This window comes from Prunus mume, linkage group LG8 (assembly GCF_029339155.1).
Source record: "Prunus mume cultivar Tortuosa linkage group LG8, ASM2933915v1, whole genome shotgun sequence".
NCBI lineage: Eukaryota > Viridiplantae > Streptophyta > Magnoliopsida > Rosales > Rosaceae > Prunus > Prunus mume.
In genome coordinates this window covers 5435140-5454122 of record NC_142705.1, presented here as the reverse complement: position 1 = coordinate 5454122, position 18983 = coordinate 5435140, and the positions used below count along the sequence as shown (strand labels likewise).

Below are 18983 nucleotides of genomic sequence, written 5' to 3'. Positions count from 1 at the left end.
CCGATGTGTAGTGTTATAGGGTGTTTTGTCAGCCAGATTGCTCATAGGCTGTTTCAGTGAAGCACATTTTCTATTTTTGTAAACGATCATTCTTTTTATACAAGAGATTCAGAATATGCCATTTGCGACTGGAAAATGGGCCCTTGCCCGATAACTCACCGAGGCGCATAAAATTTAGCCCTTGCGTGAGCTTATGATAGCACGAGAGATTGAGACCTTGCCGATGCCTGAGCTTATCATTAGCTTGCATTGCCCATTTCAATGAATTTAGCAATCAAAGCAAATATTACTTGTATAAAACTATAACGGCAGAAAACATTCATCAAGATACAAAATCTGGCAAATTTGGCGCCCTCTGTCATTCAAAGAAAATAATTATGTCTTCCAATATTCCTTAGAAACTAAAAATTCTTTAAAACTAGTTTTGATGTTGATAATCTTGATTTGACCTTACGCAACAGCATAATTGCACGTCTCCTTCAAACCCGTATGAAACAGCTTATGAGAATGTATATGTTTTCTCGTTTTTAAAAGGCTCCTGCACCAATTGATTCTTTTTAGACATTATGACGGAAATTTTTGCATGAGGTAAAATTTACCCAATAAGAAAATATTATAAAATCCTGAATTATAAAAACATATAACCGTATCAGGGAAATAATATCTTAATGAGATTACTATGTGTTTTATACTTAACAACAAAATAAGAAACTAAATATAAATCTTAAGCATGATTTCTCATCTTTAGGGTTTAGGGATATCATCACCACTGATTTAGTTTGTATAAATTATATAAACTAGTTTTTTATTTTTTTTAATTTTTTTTATAATTATTAAATATGAACTAGTATAGACACGTGGATCCAAGAAATTTGCTGTCGAGGAACACCGGCGGATCAACATCTGACAGTAGTCGTGCATTTAATATATACTTTCTAATTTTTTACTTTGGATTTGCCAAGTGATGGCTGAGCATCCAAAGACGGACTTTTCAAAGGGAATAGCCTGAAAGAGACAAAGATATCAACTTTGCTTAAGAAATATGCCTCACGAAAAATTCCTTGCCAAGTCTTCTTATAAAGAAAAAGTTTTGAATGCCTATATCTAAAGAATTATTAAAAAAATAACATTGGGAGCAAGACAAAGAAAACGAGAGAAATTAAGGCATATTGATATATAGCTTTGCAGTGACATTATTCATTCTGCTCAGATTTTCACATATACAAGTAAAAATTGTTGAGATTATTCAGCTTAAATCTCGACATATACAGGCTAAAAGGTGTCACAGCTCTCCATCACCCTGCGCATTTTCTTCACAAAGTTCAGATTGGGACCTACTAGCAACGATCGTTACGGGAGACCACTGATCAGGTACCATGAGAAAATAAGTGGTCATAGCTTTCCTGAAACGTTTCTTGTACTGCTGGGGTGAAATCACAGTGGGAGACGTGTTCTTTGGTCCGCCGAGAAGGCCTGAGGTCTTCACCCAAGTTTCAAGGTGCTTGTCCCATGTATATTGCCTCACAAAATCAATAATCCCCAGAACTAGCTCATCCTTTTCCTCATCCACGCCAACAAGTAATGAATAGTCCATCACATCAATTGACTGGCAAAATAGATGAAAGCATATTAGCAAAACATGGATGCCACAAAAATCACACAACAAAACACAAGGATTTCTGATTGCTGAGAAAATATTAATACTGTGACAGGGAGTTAAATCGAACTTACAGCAAGGAATGCAGTATCATTCCAGACAGCTCTCTCTAGTAGCCGCTTTGCCTTGTTACCCACAAAAATTGGAGAAGTTGGCATTGCTTCAATCAGATTCTGGTCCAGTAAAACTTTATTGCTCCCACTTGTATCTGGATTATAACGTGATCGAGCAGATCCTTTGAGATCATAAAGCCGTGTGACATTCCGTCTAAATAACAAATTCTCCATTACTAAAACATCCATCTTGGACTCTTTTCCTCCTTTACCAAGCTTTGATGAAACCTTCATGACAAAAGGGAAATGAAGAATTTGGGTTAGACTGAGATACAGTGTAAAGTACTATATCATATTCAGGATTTCTTTTTATGGTGAAACTCAAGTCAAAAGAATTTGGTTTTCTCAATCTAGATTAGACAAGTAAGAAAATCCAGATGAATACTTTTGCATCTGTTACACAGGCAAGATGTCAAGATTGAGATGTGAACATGAATGAGGTAAGATCTACTAATTGATCTGATTATAACTAGTTGCTAGTTCCATATCTGAACAAGAAAGCGGCAGCAGCAGGAGAAGCAGTTAGTTACCAAGGCAAATGATAATTTTATAGCTCAGGTAATGACCTCAACATAAAGTCATTAAGCATTTTGGTGAAAGCAAAAGCAACGAAGAATACCTGATAAATACCCAGGATCTTTGCCAGGCAAGTCGGGCTTCGAGTACTAATTGACTCTGACAAATACTTAAAATAAGATGGTGCAAACTTGATAAACGACTCCAGCTCCGTCTTTGTAACTTGTTTGATGATAAACCGATCATCCAAGGTTTTTGCAAAGAAAACATTGCTCTTTCCACCCTGGGCCCCCCACTTCTTACAACGGCTAAGAGATCGCACAAAATCCATTTCAGAAGGGCAGCATGTCCTCCTTAAAGCCTCAAACCGGGTTGCGTAGTAACAAGTCACTGTATACTTCACCTTGCCAAGGGGCCCATCATCTGCAAAAGAAACTCTAGCATGTAAATCCTTTGACAAGAGTGAGTCCAAAGCCTGAGAGCTCCGTGACAGTGACGTGGATATGAGGCTCTCATCAGACGAACCAAGATTCCTGTAGGTCTCAGAAACTGCCTCATCAAAAGAGGTAAGTGAGAGAAGATTTGCTGAATCAAAAAGCGGTAATGAGACTGAAGAATCCAGAGCATCTTTTGGTCTCTCAGACTCAGAGATCTGCAAATGGTAATCAGGCGAGACAAGTGCATATGCAATAATACTAGTGGGTTCATCATCAAACACAGGGATAACAGTGTCATTAACACCAATAGGCAGTAGCAGCCTGGCACCACTTTGCCGTTCCAATTCCCTGAACAATGGAACATAGACAGGATTGCCCTCACCAACAAAGAGCTTCTGAGCATTCAAGGAAATATTTTTGTCGAATCCCTTAAGATGCAATGGAGAGCTAAGAGAATGAGTTACCTTTACCCCAACTTGGTCAATAGTATAGTTCTGCAAATCTGAATTAGATGCAACTTTTCTTATTGCAGTTGGAGAATTTACTAAGGTTGAATCAGGAATAGAATAGCCATTGTCTTTAGGTATTGTACTAGTTGGATGACTTTCACCAGTCCAAGCTGCATCAAGGGTATCAGATAAATTTGCCACTGTTGGACACTCATCCCCTTCTGAGAGGGCCCTTCGTACACTTTTTCCAGATTCCAATGGATCAGATTTATCTATGACATTTGGAAAGGAAGGAGTGGAAAGATCAGCCTCATTACTATGATTCAGATCCAGACCCATTTCAGTTTTGTTATGAACCCCTCCAGGCGGGCTCAAGTAGCCAACATCTCCTCCTGGATTAACATTTATATCGGGCTTTGTTTCCAGAAGAGAGGAATCACAAATACTAACTCCTTTACCTGGCTTGGAGTTTATATTTGTCTCAGCAAGCTTCTCCATAGAACTGAGAGGTTTCTCCTTGAGTTTTGGAAGGGAACTGCTCAAACCTTCCTGAAAACCTTTGTTACTTAAACTGGCAGCATGAATCAGGCGTTGGTCCCAAACGTAAGAGTGGAAAAGCAACTGCCTCCGCAATTTATTGATCTCAAGAATATCAATTGCAGGATGGCCAAACTTCACCTCCCTATGCATAATTTTTCGCAGTGATTCCTAAACAATGCCATTGTCACCAGTGAGATACCAAATAATGCAAATAAGAGAACTTCCTTAATAAATGAAAAAGGAAATGAAAATTTCATAATGCTGGGTAGATTTCAAGTAGGAAGGAGCAGGTGGAATGGGGGTGGGATTCAAGTGAACTACCTCAAAGTCTTCTCTTTCCTTTTGAAGCATCTCTTCAAGTTCTGCAATTTGATGACTTGATTCAGGTGTTTTCTTACCACCATCCTGTGTCCCTGCAAGTGGTCTCTTCCCTAAAATTTGATTAAGAGCATTGCGCAATTCAGTAAATAGAAGCTCTGCCCGATGACCCACCTAGTAACACAAGATCAACAATCTCATAAGCACTGAGAAGTTTAGAATCACTTGCTATAGCAACTAAGATTTAAAAACTGCACCTCATCTGCTTCTTTTTGTATCCATTCCTGATTATCATAGTGAAATTCGAGTTTGGATGGTGGCAGATAAACAGAATGAACATGAATTGAGGCATAGCTGAAGCAAGCAACCATTCTTCCAAAACTGTACACGTAAGAACAATAGGATAAGAAGATACCAAATAACGTTGCTTTAGCGTATAGATGAGAACTTAGAAAGAACAAAAAGAAACAAAGTGATGCAACAGAACAAGTTTTTCCCTGAAAAGCAAAAAGGTAAACTGAGAATGGTGACAAGATGTCTTGAAGTCTAGACCACTCAACCCAAGAAACCCAAATCAGAGCACCTTGAGTTAACAGTTATGAAACCACCCTGACTAACGTGCAGTTGTCTAAGCTGAGAAATTATGACAAAATTATGAATGTAGTGTCTATCTGGTGCAATGACAGAAAATATTTCATACACGTCCTGAATGTTTTTCTTCTTCAACATTTTCTATTTGGTGGGGTGGACTGAGACTGGTTAGTGCAAGTTTCAGCAGTTCAAAAGGGAAAATACATACCCATAAAACCGAAGACAATCTCTGTGAAGGGAATGACCACAGGTTGCGACTCTGTTTGCAGCTGCATGATTTGAAAAGCTCAATTCCAAAAATTTCCCAAAAGATAAACCCCAAGCAGCATCTGACATGACTACTCTGCGAGTTGCTGGAGGAAAGCCATTGGTTCGAGGACATCTCAAGCACCTGTGCCACATCCAAATTTTGCCTTCCCTTTCCCCCCGTAACAAAGTCTCTGGGAGTTTCTTAACAGATATTGTAAGGCTCCCTTGTCTATGAGTATAACAATGAACATGCGCTTCTGATGGCATCCCACATGAACGACAAAGGTAACTCTAATAAAGAAGAATGACAATTTCGTGTTATGACTGTGCTGAAGAAAAATATATTTCATATCAAATTAGCAAAGGAAAAAGGTCATGATTGACAATAAAAAGTACCTGATCAAATAGATGATCTCGTAAGAACCTCCCCAAAGGCTTATCAAAATTTCCATAGTATTTGATTCGAAAGAGATGGGACCGTTCACAAACAGTTCCTTTCCATACACAACGTGTTGATAGGGAAACCAAAATGCTTTGGTGGTCAGAAGGTGAGGGGGGAAACTCTTCCTTTGAAGATTCCACCTCCTCATTGTGATTATCACTATGATTTTTTATGGACGTAAATTCTGGAGCCTCTCCAAGATTTGCAGCTAAAGCAACATTATCAGCATGGCTATTGCCACCACCATGTTCTATTGCCTCTGAGGCTCCAAAAGAATTAGAGATCAATATATCATTGAACAAAGCTTCTCCAGCCTTATCTGTTTTGGCCAGGAAAGATTCTTTACAACCCATATCAATATCATTTTCAGAGGCACAAATTCCGGGGAGCTTTTTACGGTAGGAATCTCTGATATCCTCTCCCAGGTGAGACAAGGAACTGAAGGGAGATCTAGGTTCTACAGAGCCAGAGGAATGAACTCCAAGAAAAGCTTGAGAGCAAGCAGCTTTAGATGAGCAAATTGAATTAGCGCCTTCCATATTCAAAATGGGGTTGATATTGGTACACAAGTCACTATCTGAAATTGAGCCTTTATTAGATTTCTGTAGTTCACTGCTAGCTTCGGGACCCTGAGGCTTGCCAGCCGCTGGGACACTAAAACCAGGTATTGTGGAAATAGACCTGTCAATACTTGATGGTTTATCGGGTAATGCAACAGTTATCACAGACTTCAAAGGAAGTTCTGGAAGTGAAGCACCTTCATCAGCTAGAAATGAAGTCTCCAGAGCCAAGTGATAAGCCGCAAAAACTCCATATTGGACAACATGTTTCACCTTCTTTAACTCATCCCCATTGGCACCACGGAGCAAAATCTGAAACAAATTCAATTCATCTGAATACTTCCGACTCTTCTTTTTCAAATTTTCTTAAAACAGAAAACAGATTAAAAGGAATTACTACTACAAATGCAAAAACAGGCATGCAATTGCAACCCACAATCCATCAGTCCAAGCTAAGAACTCTATCTTACAATATTAACATCCTCGGTCAGTGATCCTGTTAAGCTGATTAGAATTTCCTAGTCTCTGCTATATTGCTTTTGTGCTCCCACCAGGATATTATATTTGTCTAGATAACCTAACTGAAAATACAGTAACTAGCCTATACATTCAAGGTCTAAGAAGAACAACAATAAGTGCAGTTAATGCCCAAAATTTAAGCAGAATTTTGTATATCCACCATGTCCATGTGTGATGTAATTATATTGATGACTTACAGTAACACCCAAGGGCTTCGGGCAACCCTCGAAGAACATTAGAGTCTTTGTCAATTTCTTCCCACCTTGCCCAGCACTGCCATGCACTTCAAGAAATTTCTCCACATGGAATATATCACAATACCCTAGTTTTGGTGATATGAGATGATCTATTGAAGGGACTATTTGTGCCCCAGTGCAGCGGGCTATTCGCTCTAAAAGTGGCCTCTTGATATTCAGAACAAGTGATATGTCTTTCGCAAGAAGGTAATCTTGAGCATAACGGGATACAGACTTCTCCACCAAAAGAACATTAGGGTGATGTGAGTCTATCTTTGCAACTGCCATCTTCAGATGATCCATTTCCTAAAATAGAGAATATAGTCCATCAGAAGAAGAAACCTCCTGGATTGCTAAATGAATGGTAGGATAAGTAAGTGATACAAAACATAAGCAGAGTTCAAACCCTTATCAAAACCCTATATATTTAAATCTTTAACTTACAAAGCCTAAATAAAGGGACAAGGGAAAAGGTAAAATCAACCTGCTGCAACAAAGTATCAAAACTTGATAATAGATTTGAAACACGCTGATATTCCAAAGCTCCTCCAAGGATTAAAAAGCGTGGCTTTTCTATCTTTGATGTCATTCGCCGATGAGCCACATTTTTCTTACAAACAACTCCTTTAACCACCGTACTGAAGAAAATGAAAACAAAAGAAGTCAAAATTATGAAAATGGGTGATTTGTTACAAGAACATATAACCTTAATGAAGCCTTATTGCAATGAATGGTGGTGATTGAAGACATGAAGCGAACATTCAAGCAAGCATATAGGATCTATTCAGCAAAAACATGTCATCCACCTCCAAGAACCTAAAAGTATGAATCATCAGTCTAACAGAATGACAAAGGCCATCTTCTTTTAATAAGCTTTCACAATGATATTTGTGTAGAATGGAAATCTCCATCTTGGACACATAAATGGTTCAATAACAGAAGATATGGTTAAATAGCTAATGATTAACACTTCAGCCCAAATCGATAGCTAAAATATACTCATTGATAATAGAACCAACAAGAAATTCTTGCATAAGCTGACATAACAGGACTGTCACAAATATAAGCTAAAATTTTGGGAACCATTCTGAATTTGGTCTACTGAAATACTACACCGAATGACAGTGCCTTAAGCTGCACTGCAATGTGAAACCATACACCGACTTTAGATCAAAATTACCTCTCATTCCTACGCCCACAAGCTATGCATTTGACCTTCACATATCCCCCAGGATCCATTCCTCCACCCTTGCTTGTATCTGGTTTAAGGAGTGTGGCAGCCTCCCAAGACAAAGATGTAATTATGTCCAACCAGCTCTCTTTGTTGTCTTCATCAGCCAGAGGTAGGTTTTCAACCTGCAAAAGCTGAGCTACCAAAGCTCTAAAATGACCTTCCACCACATTCTTCATCGCATTCCTGTGCTCCTCAATTGACTTCTCTCTAGTACGACACTCCCCACCACCAAAGCTATTTGAAGAACGCAAATATCCCCACTCCCCAGCAGCACCACCAACACCACCACCATCTTCATCGTCCTCATCAAATAAGACAGCTTCTCTCTCATCTTCCTCATCCTCAGGCTCTGGAGGGAGCCAAAGTAGCCCATTGTTCTCGAAATCCACAGGTTCTGCATTTGTACTTTGCAGGTCATATGGAGAAGTTTCGCACTCATCACAATTATCGTGTTCATATGATTCTTCCCTGAGTTCCTGACTTCCCTCTACACCCTGTGTATCAAAACCCTCAGGTAATAAGGAACTCATGTTATCTCCATCAAGATGCACATTGTGTGGTCCATAAACATTATCGAACTCCTCGATATTGACTGCACCATAATAGTCATTGGCATGAGAGAAATGACTTGGTTCTGAATCTAAACGATAAACGCCATAGTCATCATCCTCATCATCACTCCTGGTATCAGAGGATAAGTAAAAACATGAAACTAATTACCTTATAAAGAATCAGATGTAAGAATATGAGAATACAGTCATTAATATGACCTAACACAATAAATGTCTCACAGGTAACATTCACCTTAGATGAAGAATGAATGAGTCAAATGATATTTCACAGAAACAGAAACCCTTTATTCACTTTTCAACCCGCATTTTGTCTTCTTTATTCAGAAATACTCAAATATCTTACAAGGACAATTGAAAACACATGTGAAACTAGAGAAAATAATGCTGTATCAATTTGTGAAAGTACTCAGAAAAAAATATTCAGATAGGGCAGGAGATACCTGTTCATGCCAAAGCCAAAGTGGTTAGGAGACGACTCTGCCATGGCTGCATCAGAACTAATACTCCTCTGAGATGTACAATTGTCTTGCGTGGCCGTAACTGAATCGATTTGGGGAGATGATTGATTAGGGCTAAGACCAGAAGTATACGGAACACGCTGGTAAGGTCCAGTCGAATAAGGGGTAGAGCCAATAGTGCTGCTACTACTGTGGCAGGTGCAGCTGGACTTGGTGCTTGCCAAACTTGTCGCAGATGGTGATGGACTGAGGCCAGGGCTTCGTGCAGGAGGGCCATTATCAACTGTTGCTATCCCTTGCTCCCATTGCCTGAAGCAATAATTACAGACCCTAATCCTCTCCCAATCTTCCCTTCCAACCCTTTGCTCATCAGATGGGGCAGGAACAGAGTTTGCAGTACACTTGGCACAGAAAACTCGGCCACAAAGTCGACAATGATGCCTCCGGTTAAATATTGTGAACTGAGAGTCACAGTCATAACATACCCTACAGCTCTGATCAGGCATCCAAAAGTCCCTGGACACATTGGGCGGCTCGGACCTCCTGGGGATCCAAGACTTGAAAATGTCAACTAACTCGGATAGTTTGTTGTCGGGGGTGCCCATCGACAACTACCCCACCCAAGCCCACTCATGATGAGAGGATCATTGCAAACTCTTTCCACAACAGACGACAAGTGAGTACGAATGCACCTGCTAAGAAATAAAATTCCAAAAGAAAATGAAGCAATTGCAAAACCCAACAAGATCACCACTTTATGAATTTGGAACTCAATAAGGTAGGACTAGCTGATTGCTAAGAGCTCATTGAAATTAAAATGTACACAGAAATGCCATCTTAACACTCATACTTGGATTGACAACTCCAAAATTCATAAACATAAAAAGAGAACCTGAGAATTGAGGTTTGCAGAGAAACTGAGAATTCAAAAAAAGAATTACCCATTGTAGCTAGCAAAAGGGTTGCATGCAAGGGCACAACTTAAGCTTAATTTTCTCATGGTGTAGAAGAAAAGCAACATAAATTACCAGGACTAAGAGTTGCGAAGCAGCCAAATTCAATTCCCCAGGGCGAAAGTCCCCAAATTCAGTGCCTTTCCGAATTGGAATTCTGAGAGATTGCAAACAATTACAGAGCTCAATCCCAAAATGCTTTCTTTCTTCAATTCAATTTATCTGTGTTCCAACCAAACAACCCAAGCCCTAATCAATCAAACAAGGCGCAAAATCTTCGATAGACCCCACCAGAAATATAATCACGTCTTATATGCAGAATATATAAATGTTTTAATTTCGGCTCAAAATGGTTTGTTCATACAACGACAAACCTGCACATATTCGTTCATGGAAACAAACACGAACCATAAAATATATAAACCACACAAAAATTAATATTATTATTATTATTATAATCATACGAAAAATTACAAGATAGAGAAAGACGAAATGTCAACCGCACCTGTAACTGTAATTCCCCACTATTTGGCGCTCCCATTGAAACTTTACTCTATATGTCATGCCAAGATCCACCGACTTATTTAATGAATTCTCATGCAAAAAATTTATACCTTCTTCCTCTATTTTTTTGTCTTTTGTTGTTTGTTTTTGGCTTGTCATATTAATTATTATTTTTTAAATATTGTTTTTTTGAAATTTTGTGTGGAGTGGTGGCACGTCGAAGAAGAAAAGGATGGTTCTTTACTCATGAATCACCATAATTATTATTAATTATTTGCATACTATAATCAGTGCATGTGAAGATAAAAAGATAAATGTTTTGATAACTTTTTATATTAGAGATTGATTTATGATAAAACTAGAACGGTAGCACGTCATGCATGTGTGTGAGAAAAGAACTTTGTGATTTTTGCCGATGGTTTTAATTTTGTTTTAATTTTATAAGCTAGGATGATTCATCGTTAATTTTATCTTTCTCGTATTTATTTAAGTCAAATATGAGCCACTCTGTAATTCGGTGGAATGACTTTTTTTCTTGAGAAGTGAAAGTACTTCTGCATTCATTCATGTGAGTCGAATATGAGATTTTTTCTAATTAAGTGGATAAAACTACATTAAATTCGATTTTTATAGCAAATAATTCATCCCAGATACCATTTTTGCCAATGGTTTTTAAAGCATATAATTCATCTCAATAGTCGTTTTATTGAGTAGATGCCGAGCGCGTGGTCATTGGTCAAACAAGACAACACGTGACCAAGGCCACGTGATTGAACTGATCCAACTGCTACAAGTCAAAACCACGCCATGAAGTATGAACCATCGCTGGTGCATGCCCTTCTGATTCATATGGTCGTAGTGTGTGCCATGTGTGTGTTGGAAGATGACAGATAACCCTAGAGAATTTGATTTCTTTTGAAGGCCAAAGGGCGATAAAATAAATTTTAAAATAGAAAAATAAATTAAATACATGGAAGTAGCAACTAACCCAATTTGCTAGAGAAGCCTAGAAAAAAATAATGAGGTAAAAGTTATATATATCTCTTATTCTAAGTTATCTTGCAGCAAAAGAATGGTTCTTGGCTTCTTGTTTGACCTCAGGCAAGCTGCTGTTGCTGCTGCTGCTGCTGTTGTTTTGAACAAGGCCGCTATCGTTGAAACCGGTTTTCTTCCAATCATCAGAAGCAGGAGCTGGTGATGATGATGATTTTTTTTCTGTGGATATGGCATCAGCAAGAGCAATTGGCATAAGGCAGAGACCTTTGCTTTGGAGATGCTGCATTGCCTTGGTCACATCTGATTCCATCAGCCTCACTACTTGCTCTAAGGCAATTTCATTGAATGAAATGTCAGTTACTTGGCCAACTGAAGGCAACAGCGAAGAACCATTGGCACCCTGACATAGATTCACTTATCAGAACAATGATCAAGTTGTTCTTATTCCTAATTAGAACATGAGAGAGAGAGAGAGAGAGAGAGAGAGAAGAGAAGAAAATTTAGAACCTTAGCTTGTTGAGTGTCTGTGATGAGAGGAACAACTGCTCCTGCAGCACCAACTCTGCTCATGCTTAGCACCTGCATATTGTCATATCAAGCACCAAATTATGGACAGTGTAACAGAATTCAAAGTCTCAGTTCTGTTAATTGTGATTTTGTTCAATTTTTCAGACCGTATTTGAGTCAACCATCCACAGTTTGGGAAACTGAAAATTGAGTTTCATTACAACCCTATTTCTGGAGCACAGAATCTAAACTGTTAATGAAGGTTCTCCATCATATACCTTGATTTGGAGCTGAAGGAATTTGACATACTCAATGATTTCATCTAGCATGGATGCCTTGTCGGTCTGCAAAATCGTGAATCATATCAGCTCTTCTTTAAATCCAGCCCTATAAATTACACTGGCAACTGTTTCAGTGTGAGATGGAAGAGCTTACCCTGTTAGAATTCGGTACCAGTTCTTGCAGGTTCTTCATTCTTTCAGCAATTTTTTCTCTCCGAAGCTGCAAATATGTGTTTTATAAGAAATAAATGCTTAGTCCATTTAATTCCCAACCAAATTCCTTTGACAAGTGGACTTCAAATTCTAATGGTTCAGGTCTTGGAAACAGAGAATGCATGAAGAAGCAAAACTTTATATGAATGACACAACTAACCCTTTCAGCAATGCTGTGTGGATCAGTTGCCTGGCCTCGACGTGCCCTCATACGAGGCTTTCCAGTTCCAGTACATTCAGCAGAGGGGGTAGTTGATGTAGCCTGTAAGTGAAAATTGTAAGTTCATTTTTTAACAATGCTTGATAGAATTAGGATTTCCTTAACTGATAAAACTCAAAAGTATCCAAGAGAACAGTGGAGATAGGATAAGTACCTGCTGTAAAGACTGCAATCCAGACATTGTCATTGTAATCTGAGGCCCAGAAGCAAAAGAAGGCAAAGGATAATTTTGTAGGTCCTGCTTTCCCTTCAAAATTACACAAGCAACAATCATAAAACCATTTCACTTACCAAAACTGTAAATAGATAATCATAACTATGAGTTAAAATCTAAATTGTAGCTTTTTACCCAAAAAAAAAAATCTAATTTGTAGCTACCCAAGTTTTTCCCTAAAGCTTATATAACTAGAAATATTAAGTAAGTTTATGATCCTAGACTGATACCTCTGTGGTGACTAAAGCAGCCAAGTTATTGGGATCGTTTGCCATGGCATAAGTACCATTATCCCCATATTCTCCTTTTAAGCCAAAGCTGCACATTCTGTGCTGTCCCATACCAGGAGAAAGAGAAGAAGGAACACCCTCATGAGATTGAAGAGGCCACAACTGAGAAATCGAAGAAAGGGTTTCGAAATCTCCATTGAATCTTTCGAAGATGGATGATTCACGGTTGTTGCATACCACATTTTCCGGCTCTATGCCGGAAAGAGATGTTCTCACCATGTTACCATTCAAAGGCAGCTGCTCCAGAGAAGCAAGTGAGCAGGGGGTTACGATATCCACATCATATTGCAGGCCCGGATTTTCGACTTTAAAGCTACGATCCACCTTTCCATTTGAGAGGTTTGGCTTGAAGTGTTTACCATCATCTTGTGCATCTGACTCTAAATCATGAACAATAGATGAAGCATCTTGAGCAGCCAAGCTCTCCATACTGTGGTTTGAATTAGTCAGATATGTAGGTGAACTATTGTTGTCATCCTCATCCACTCCAGCTGAATTAAGAAGCATTTCATTTGGTTGCCCACATTCACAACATCCCCAAGATGATATCTCCTTCACGTCTACATCTGACCATGAAGAGGAACTGAAAAATTGATTAAGATAGTTGTCCATCTTCAAAGATGAAGACTTTTCCTCCTCTGCTTATTTTATGCTGGCTGCACCTAAAGTTCATGAAAAATGGACATACAATTAGCTTAAAGACTTTCCTGTACATGAATTTACTGTCATGTTTTCCAATAAAGCCTAAGAAAATCAGCACTCACTAAATCTATTATGAAATGAGTCTCTGAAATTCCTGAAAGATCCTAAATTTAGCAGGAACAAAACCCCAATCATACATTCCAGAAAACCCAACACAGATTTATTACAAAATTTGCATGAAGAGAACAGAAAAATATAAGACATATATATATACCTGGCCTTATAATCTAAATGGCATCACATTATCTTCCATAAACCCAGTTGACAGAATTGGTTTCCAAGCGTGACAACAGGACACACAACATACATTCATACGTATATGCTTACATACATATATATATATATATATTATTTTGCAGAAAGAGAAAACAGTAAACAATAATGTGAGATCAAACATTGACACTCACCGAGAGAGAGAGAGAGAGAGAGAGAGAGAGAGAGAGAGAAGCCAAGAGAGTAGTAGAAGCAACAGTTATAGTAGCGGCGTACAAAACTTTGAGCATCCAAAAGAAGAAAATTGATTAATTAAATAATTAATTAGACTCACAACTAAACCAGAAACCGCTCTTGTAGGCTTTTACAGATGGAAAGCTCATTTATCCTTCTTTTTTCCAGTATTCTTTAACTCTCTACTTTATTCCTATCCCTTTAAAGTTGTGCATGGTGTCAATCAGCCATTGGTCCACATCACCAAGATTTCAAAAGAATTTTCCTCTTGACTAGAACGTTACAGATTTTTCAACGAGCTTTCAAAATTTCCGTAAAGTTAGCCCTCTTAAACGTCAACTGATGCTGATCAATTTATATGTCCTCTGAGTTGTCCATGCAAATTGCAATGCAGCATCTATAGGGGCATTATGGTAATTTTAGTGGTGACAAGTTAACCATGCACCCCTGACAAAGCGGAGGGGTTTCGGTTCCTTTGGTTGTAGTGGGGAAGTGCTTGGTTTCACCACTTCCTTCTTCTTGTTGACCAAAACAAACCAACCTTCCCGTGCCACTTTATAGTTTATATTGTTCGTCAGGGGCATTTCAGTAATTCAATTAATAGCCCAAAATATCCCACGAGGGTCACAAAAATGGGAGCCCATCAAGACTCTTGCTCATAGTTTTATATCTGGTTTTGATCATTTTATATGCTTTTGGAAGTTTGCCTCTTAATCGTCAACCAAATGTCTAAATTTGAATAACTTGAAGCTCAAACATGGTTTCTTTTTTACTGATTGTTGGGTAAATATAGTACATTTTCACGGAACGATTTACCAACTTGATCATTGCTCATTCAATGGGTGGAGGACCTTTTTTTCCCCCTTTAGAAGGAGCATCACTTTCATTTGGCGAAAGAGCCTCAAACAAACTTGTAAAAAGCGGCATAAACCATACTCAGTGGAAGGCCTATATTGGCCCCTCATGGATTAGGTCGCTACCGCAAGCGCAACCATGGTGACCTTTTGGAAAGGCTGCGCTGTGGAGAGGATGGGAAGCATTGAAACACCTGAAGCATCTGCAAGACTTGACGGTACAGAAGTAAACCGAGCTCGAATCCGATGAAAAGCTAACTGGAACTTTATTGAGCATGGAGGTATCAGCTATTGTTATCCCACCTCTTTTGGGACTGTAGAATTTTCCCGTACATGTACTGATTGATGATTTGCAATATTTAAAGTATCATCATAATCTATGTTATAGAACATGTCAACGCCCCCTACAATTGGGACAATTGTGGCCATGATTGGCTTTTAAAATTTTACCACATCTGTAGCAGAAAGCTGTTTTGCACCTGCAATCAACACATAATAAATAGAAATTCACAGGGAATTCAAGGATTCATTGAACGAAACAAGTCAGAGTAATTGTACAGGGCAAATTTCAGCAGAACAATGGGGTGTAGCTATATAAAGTTCTGAAAAATAGAAAGCTTCGTACACAGTAAACTCAAAATTTAGTTCATACACTGGTCACATAAAACAAGAAGAAAATTTAGGCAAGTTTAAATTTTGCAGCTAAAAAAGTTAGGAAGTGCTGATCTGAATTTAAGAGAGGATTTATTTCCTATCTTGTTCGCTTGAACAAAGATACACAGTTACTATGCTTATCCATTGTGACAACTCCGATTCAGTTCACTGCTTTTCACAAATCTATTCAAATGTGTCAAGGCATGGCTGCCTTATTTTTGCAGACCTCCAGATAGCCACTTCGAGGACAAAGACAAAGGACTCTAAAGATGGGAACTTTAGCTCGAACTCAATTGTTGTTTGAGAATATTACCTTACTAGAGGTGCCAGAAAACCAATAATTCCTCCACCTAGGAATTAGCTATTATAGGGTAATCGTACTCAAATTCATACCCTGGTCTGTGGACCTTGTACCACGTTTCAAGAACCGAGAACAACCAAGGTAAACAGTTTTGAATCAAGTCAATTTTAGGGAGACGGAAATTGCTGTTGACAGAGGTTGATTGAGATAAAGAAGTGGGAGTCTACTTTATAGCTTTGATGCTTAGTACAGCAAATTCAGGGCAAATCGTATGTGTAGCCCTCATAGAAGACGTACTAATTAGTTCTCTATATCCAATGCATTTTCCCAGCAATGCATCCAACAATAGTGAGCAAACATGATAGCATAATCATCCTCAAGAGGATTTTTATACAACAGGCATGGAGTGGCAAAGCAACTCCAACTGATCTTTTATATTATAAGGTAGAACCAACAACGAAATTGCTAATTCACGTGAAAAAACCATGTAATAATTTCAGCAAAAGATAACATGTATGGGTATAAATCAAATGCGAAGACTTTGAGGAAAAATAGCAGATAAACTGACCTGCACATCATGAACATGCAACCCTCTGATTTTTCCACATAGAACTTACAATTGGGGCATCTTCTCCATTGTTTCTGCTGCGCAAGGTTCTTCAACATGACAGCTTCCTTTTCCCTCTCATCCTTATTCAACTTCTGAAATTCTTCGCACTCAATCTCCTCGTGCCAAGGAACCTTACACTGGGCACAGAACATTCTCCAACAATTGAGACACTGTGATTGCTTTATAACCTCTTTCCCATCATCAATCAACATAGCAGAGCAGTCCTTATAGGGACAATAAAACTTCTCAGACCCAAGAATCACACTCTCACACAACACACTTCCCCACCTATCAAACACCTCAGGGGGCAGAATTGGTCGACAATACTCGGCCTCTAGCAACCCTTTACAATCAGGAACAGGGCACCTAATGTTTGTGATGTTCTCTTGAAGCTTCGAGGCCACGTAGTTGACCGTACAGTCAGTACAATACCCATGGCTGCAATTTTCTACCGCAAACAACTGGTTTCCGGGCTTGGTTTCAACACAGATTTCACAAACAAAAGATGGGTTTTCCTTGGAATTGGAAGATTGCCCAGCTTCGGTCACAGAAGGACCCGTAAAGGGCTTTGTTCGTTTTCCAAAGGGGGTGTTTGAGGGTTTAAACCTAAGAATTCTAAGCTCATCGTCATCGTCGTAAAAGTCTAGAGTTTCATCAGAAAGGTCGATAAAGTTACCTGCTTTGATCGATTGAAGGCCTCTTTCCTCTTCCACGTGGTCTGCTGAGCGCTTCAGTGAAATGGGTGTGAAGCAAAAGGCATCGTCGTCTTCAATGTTCACGATCTCAATTTGGGACTGAGGCTGAGACTGAGAGTGAGCCACTGTTTTCTCCATCTTAGGTTTCCTTGTTCTCATTGGAAACTTGTCGCTAAGATTGAGACGCTTTTGGACTCTCCCTCTGCAATTTCAATTTGAGTAGTCTTCCTCTTCCTTAATGTGCACGCTACTCTTGTTAATTATGGTTAACTCTTTAAATTCCACAATGGTGGTGACGCAGAGGATTATACAGTCCTGGGATCTCTTTTTAATCAACGACAATTAATCAAGCACAATGTTATTATTTTATTGGTTACATATTCTGGGTTGGATTCTGGCCAATCAACCTAAAAATTACTATTCTTTTATAAAAACTATAGAAAAGACAGGAATTCGTGCTTTGTGGATTGTGACACATCGTGATAGAATGAAGGGGGAAGAGGAAGGAGGGTTTTCTCATACATGTTATATCAAGGTGTCATGTAGAATCGAATCTAAGACCACTCGTATATAAGTTAAGATTCTTTTTTTGTTGGACTAGACCCTAAAAACAAGTATTCACAAATATTACCTAACATGTGTGTAAAAATAATTCATAAAATATATAAAAATAAAAATTACCACACGCATGTCAAACTGGTGTGACACATCCACATAGAAATCTAAGGATTAATGAATGTTGCTTGACACAGGTGCAAAAAATAATTTATCTAACATAAGAAGAAAAAAAACTTCTACACACATGTCAAACTGTTATTGATAAGAATATAGGAGAGAAGACAAGTATTTTCCTTATAATATGAGTTCATTGGTAACAAATTATTTGATCAATTAATTTTTTTTTTAAAAAGTAGAATTCTACAAAGCTACTTTTATAATAAGTTACGATATTATAATGAATTAGCTACAATTAGGTATCAAACTCACAACAAATTTGTATCCATCATTGCATTCATTTCATTCAATCTGTGAATCTCCTCTAATTATGTGAAAACAACAACCACTGGTATGCCAATATTTTCCTTATGCCATCTTCTCTTCTTAAATCATATGAAGTACTTTTGTTTAAAGTAACTTTATTTATATGAAAGATAGACACATGAAAGACTCTTTGTTTGTTTTTTTTAAAATTAATGGGGAATAAAACATGCATTCTTTAATCCACTTTGTCTCCCTTTATTTTATAAAAACCTTCCCACACCAATACAAACGCAGTCTAATTCAAAATCTCTACCTCACAAGCAAAAAGTGACTTTATATGGTAGACTTATTTTTTGGTAAGGACAATGATTCCCTCATTGTTCGTACACGTTGCTCACTAGTGTAACCCATTCAGAAGTAGACACGTGTTTTTCTTTCTTATTCTAAATATATATTTCATTTCACAACATTATTTTCTCAGTTGAATGCTATTTTGTCTTTTTATTTTTGGTTTAACTTTCCTATTTAATTTTTATTTCCCCAAATAAAGCAAGTCATTCTTTTGAGGTTAAGGTTGAAAAGGCCCAAGTGGCTAAAGTTGGGGTTCTTTTTCAAGAGGGATGTGGTGAGAGGCTGTGATTGAGGGAAAAAAAAAAAATTAAAGAAAAAT

The 18983-nt window shown here is 38.2% G+C and overlaps 3 protein-coding genes across 5 annotated transcripts; all 3 read right to left on the bottom strand.

Moving 5' to 3' along the window:
* Window positions 1–1151: 1151 nt before the first annotated feature.
* On the bottom strand, window positions 1152–10218 carry LOC103340508 (1-phosphatidylinositol-3-phosphate 5-kinase FAB1B). Of its 2 annotated transcripts, none has more exons than XM_016796340.2 (12): window positions 9920–10218; window positions 8874–9586; window positions 7808–8542; window positions 7112–7265; window positions 6589–6933; window positions 5267–6184; window positions 4830–5161; window positions 4288–4411; window positions 4034–4204; window positions 2390–3880; window positions 1732–1998; window positions 1152–1606 (listed from the first exon to the last, which is right to left on the bottom strand). In XM_016796340.2, the coding sequence occupies exons 2-12, from the start codon at window positions 9494–9496 to the stop codon at window positions 1283–1285; spliced, it is 5484 nt and encodes a 1827-aa protein (XP_016651826.2). In that variant the 5' UTR covers window positions 9497–9586; window positions 9920–10218; the 3' UTR covers window positions 1152–1282. The 2 variants fall into 2 exon arrangements, with proteins under 2 accessions (XP_016651826.2, XP_008242150.2); XM_008243928.3 differs by having other exon boundaries at window positions 8874–9583; window positions 9920–10200.
* A 1021-nt stretch (window positions 10219–11239) lies between these two features.
* Window positions 11240–14110, bottom strand: LOC103340510 (uncharacterized). Of its 2 annotated transcripts, none has more exons than XM_008243929.3 (8): window positions 13986–14110; window positions 13010–13731; window positions 12720–12812; window positions 12506–12607; window positions 12287–12352; window positions 12130–12195; window positions 11852–11923; window positions 11240–11744 (listed from the first exon to the last, which is right to left on the bottom strand). In XM_008243929.3, exons 2-8 carry the CDS (start codon window positions 13679–13681, stop codon window positions 11403–11405), a joined length of 1413 nt encoding a protein of 470 aa, XP_008242151.2. In that variant the 5' UTR covers window positions 13682–13731; window positions 13986–14110; the 3' UTR covers window positions 11240–11402. The 2 variants fall into 2 exon arrangements, with proteins under 2 accessions (XP_008242151.2, XP_088899269.1); XM_089043143.1 differs by lacking the exon at window positions 13986–14110 and adding an exon at window positions 13834–13936.
* Window positions 14111–14928: 818 nt separating this feature from the next.
* On the bottom strand, window positions 14929–17732 carry LOC103340511 (E3 ubiquitin-protein ligase RSL1-like). Its single transcript, XM_008243930.2, has 2 exons — window positions 16596–17732; window positions 14929–15551 (listed from the first exon to the last, which is right to left on the bottom strand). Exons 1-2 carry the CDS (start codon window positions 17489–17491, stop codon window positions 15467–15469), a joined length of 981 nt encoding a protein of 326 aa, XP_008242152.1. The 5' UTR covers window positions 17492–17732; the 3' UTR covers window positions 14929–15466.
* Between the last annotated feature and the right edge of the window lie 1251 nt (window positions 17733–18983).

Bases quoted from the DNA above. Each gene is read 5' to 3' on its own strand.
- LOC103340508 (XM_016796340.2), bottom strand. From the start codon at position 9,496: ATGGGCACCCCCGACAACAAACTATCCGAGTTAGTTGACATTTTCAAG. The intron at 4,412-4,829 runs GTATGTATTTTC...TTACGTGTACAG, and splicing joins GATTGTCTTCGGTTTTATGG to TTTTGGAAGAATGGTTGCTT. The intron at 1,999-2,389 runs GTATTCTTCGTT...TTTGTCATGAAG, and splicing joins AGATCCTGGGTATTTATCAG to GTTTCATCAAAGCTTGGTAA.
- LOC103340510 (XM_008243929.3), bottom strand. From the start codon at position 13,681: ATGGACAACTATCTTAATCAATTTTTCAGTTCCTCTTCATGGTCAGAT. The intron at 12,813-13,009 runs GTATCAGTCTAG...GTAATTTTGAAG, and splicing joins CTGCTTTAGTCACCACAGAG to GGAAAGCAGGACCTACAAAA. The intron at 12,353-12,505 runs GTTAGTTGTGTC...ACATATTTGCAG, and splicing joins CACACAGCATTGCTGAAAGG to CTTCGGAGAGAAAAAATTGC.
- LOC103340511 (XM_008243930.2), bottom strand. From the start codon at position 17,491: ATGAGAACAAGGAAACCTAAGATGGAGAAAACAGTGGCTCACTCTCAG. The intron at 15,552-16,595 runs GTCAGTTTATCT...TGTTGATTGCAG, and splicing joins TGCATGTTCATGATGTGCAG to GTGCAAAACAGCTTTCTGCT.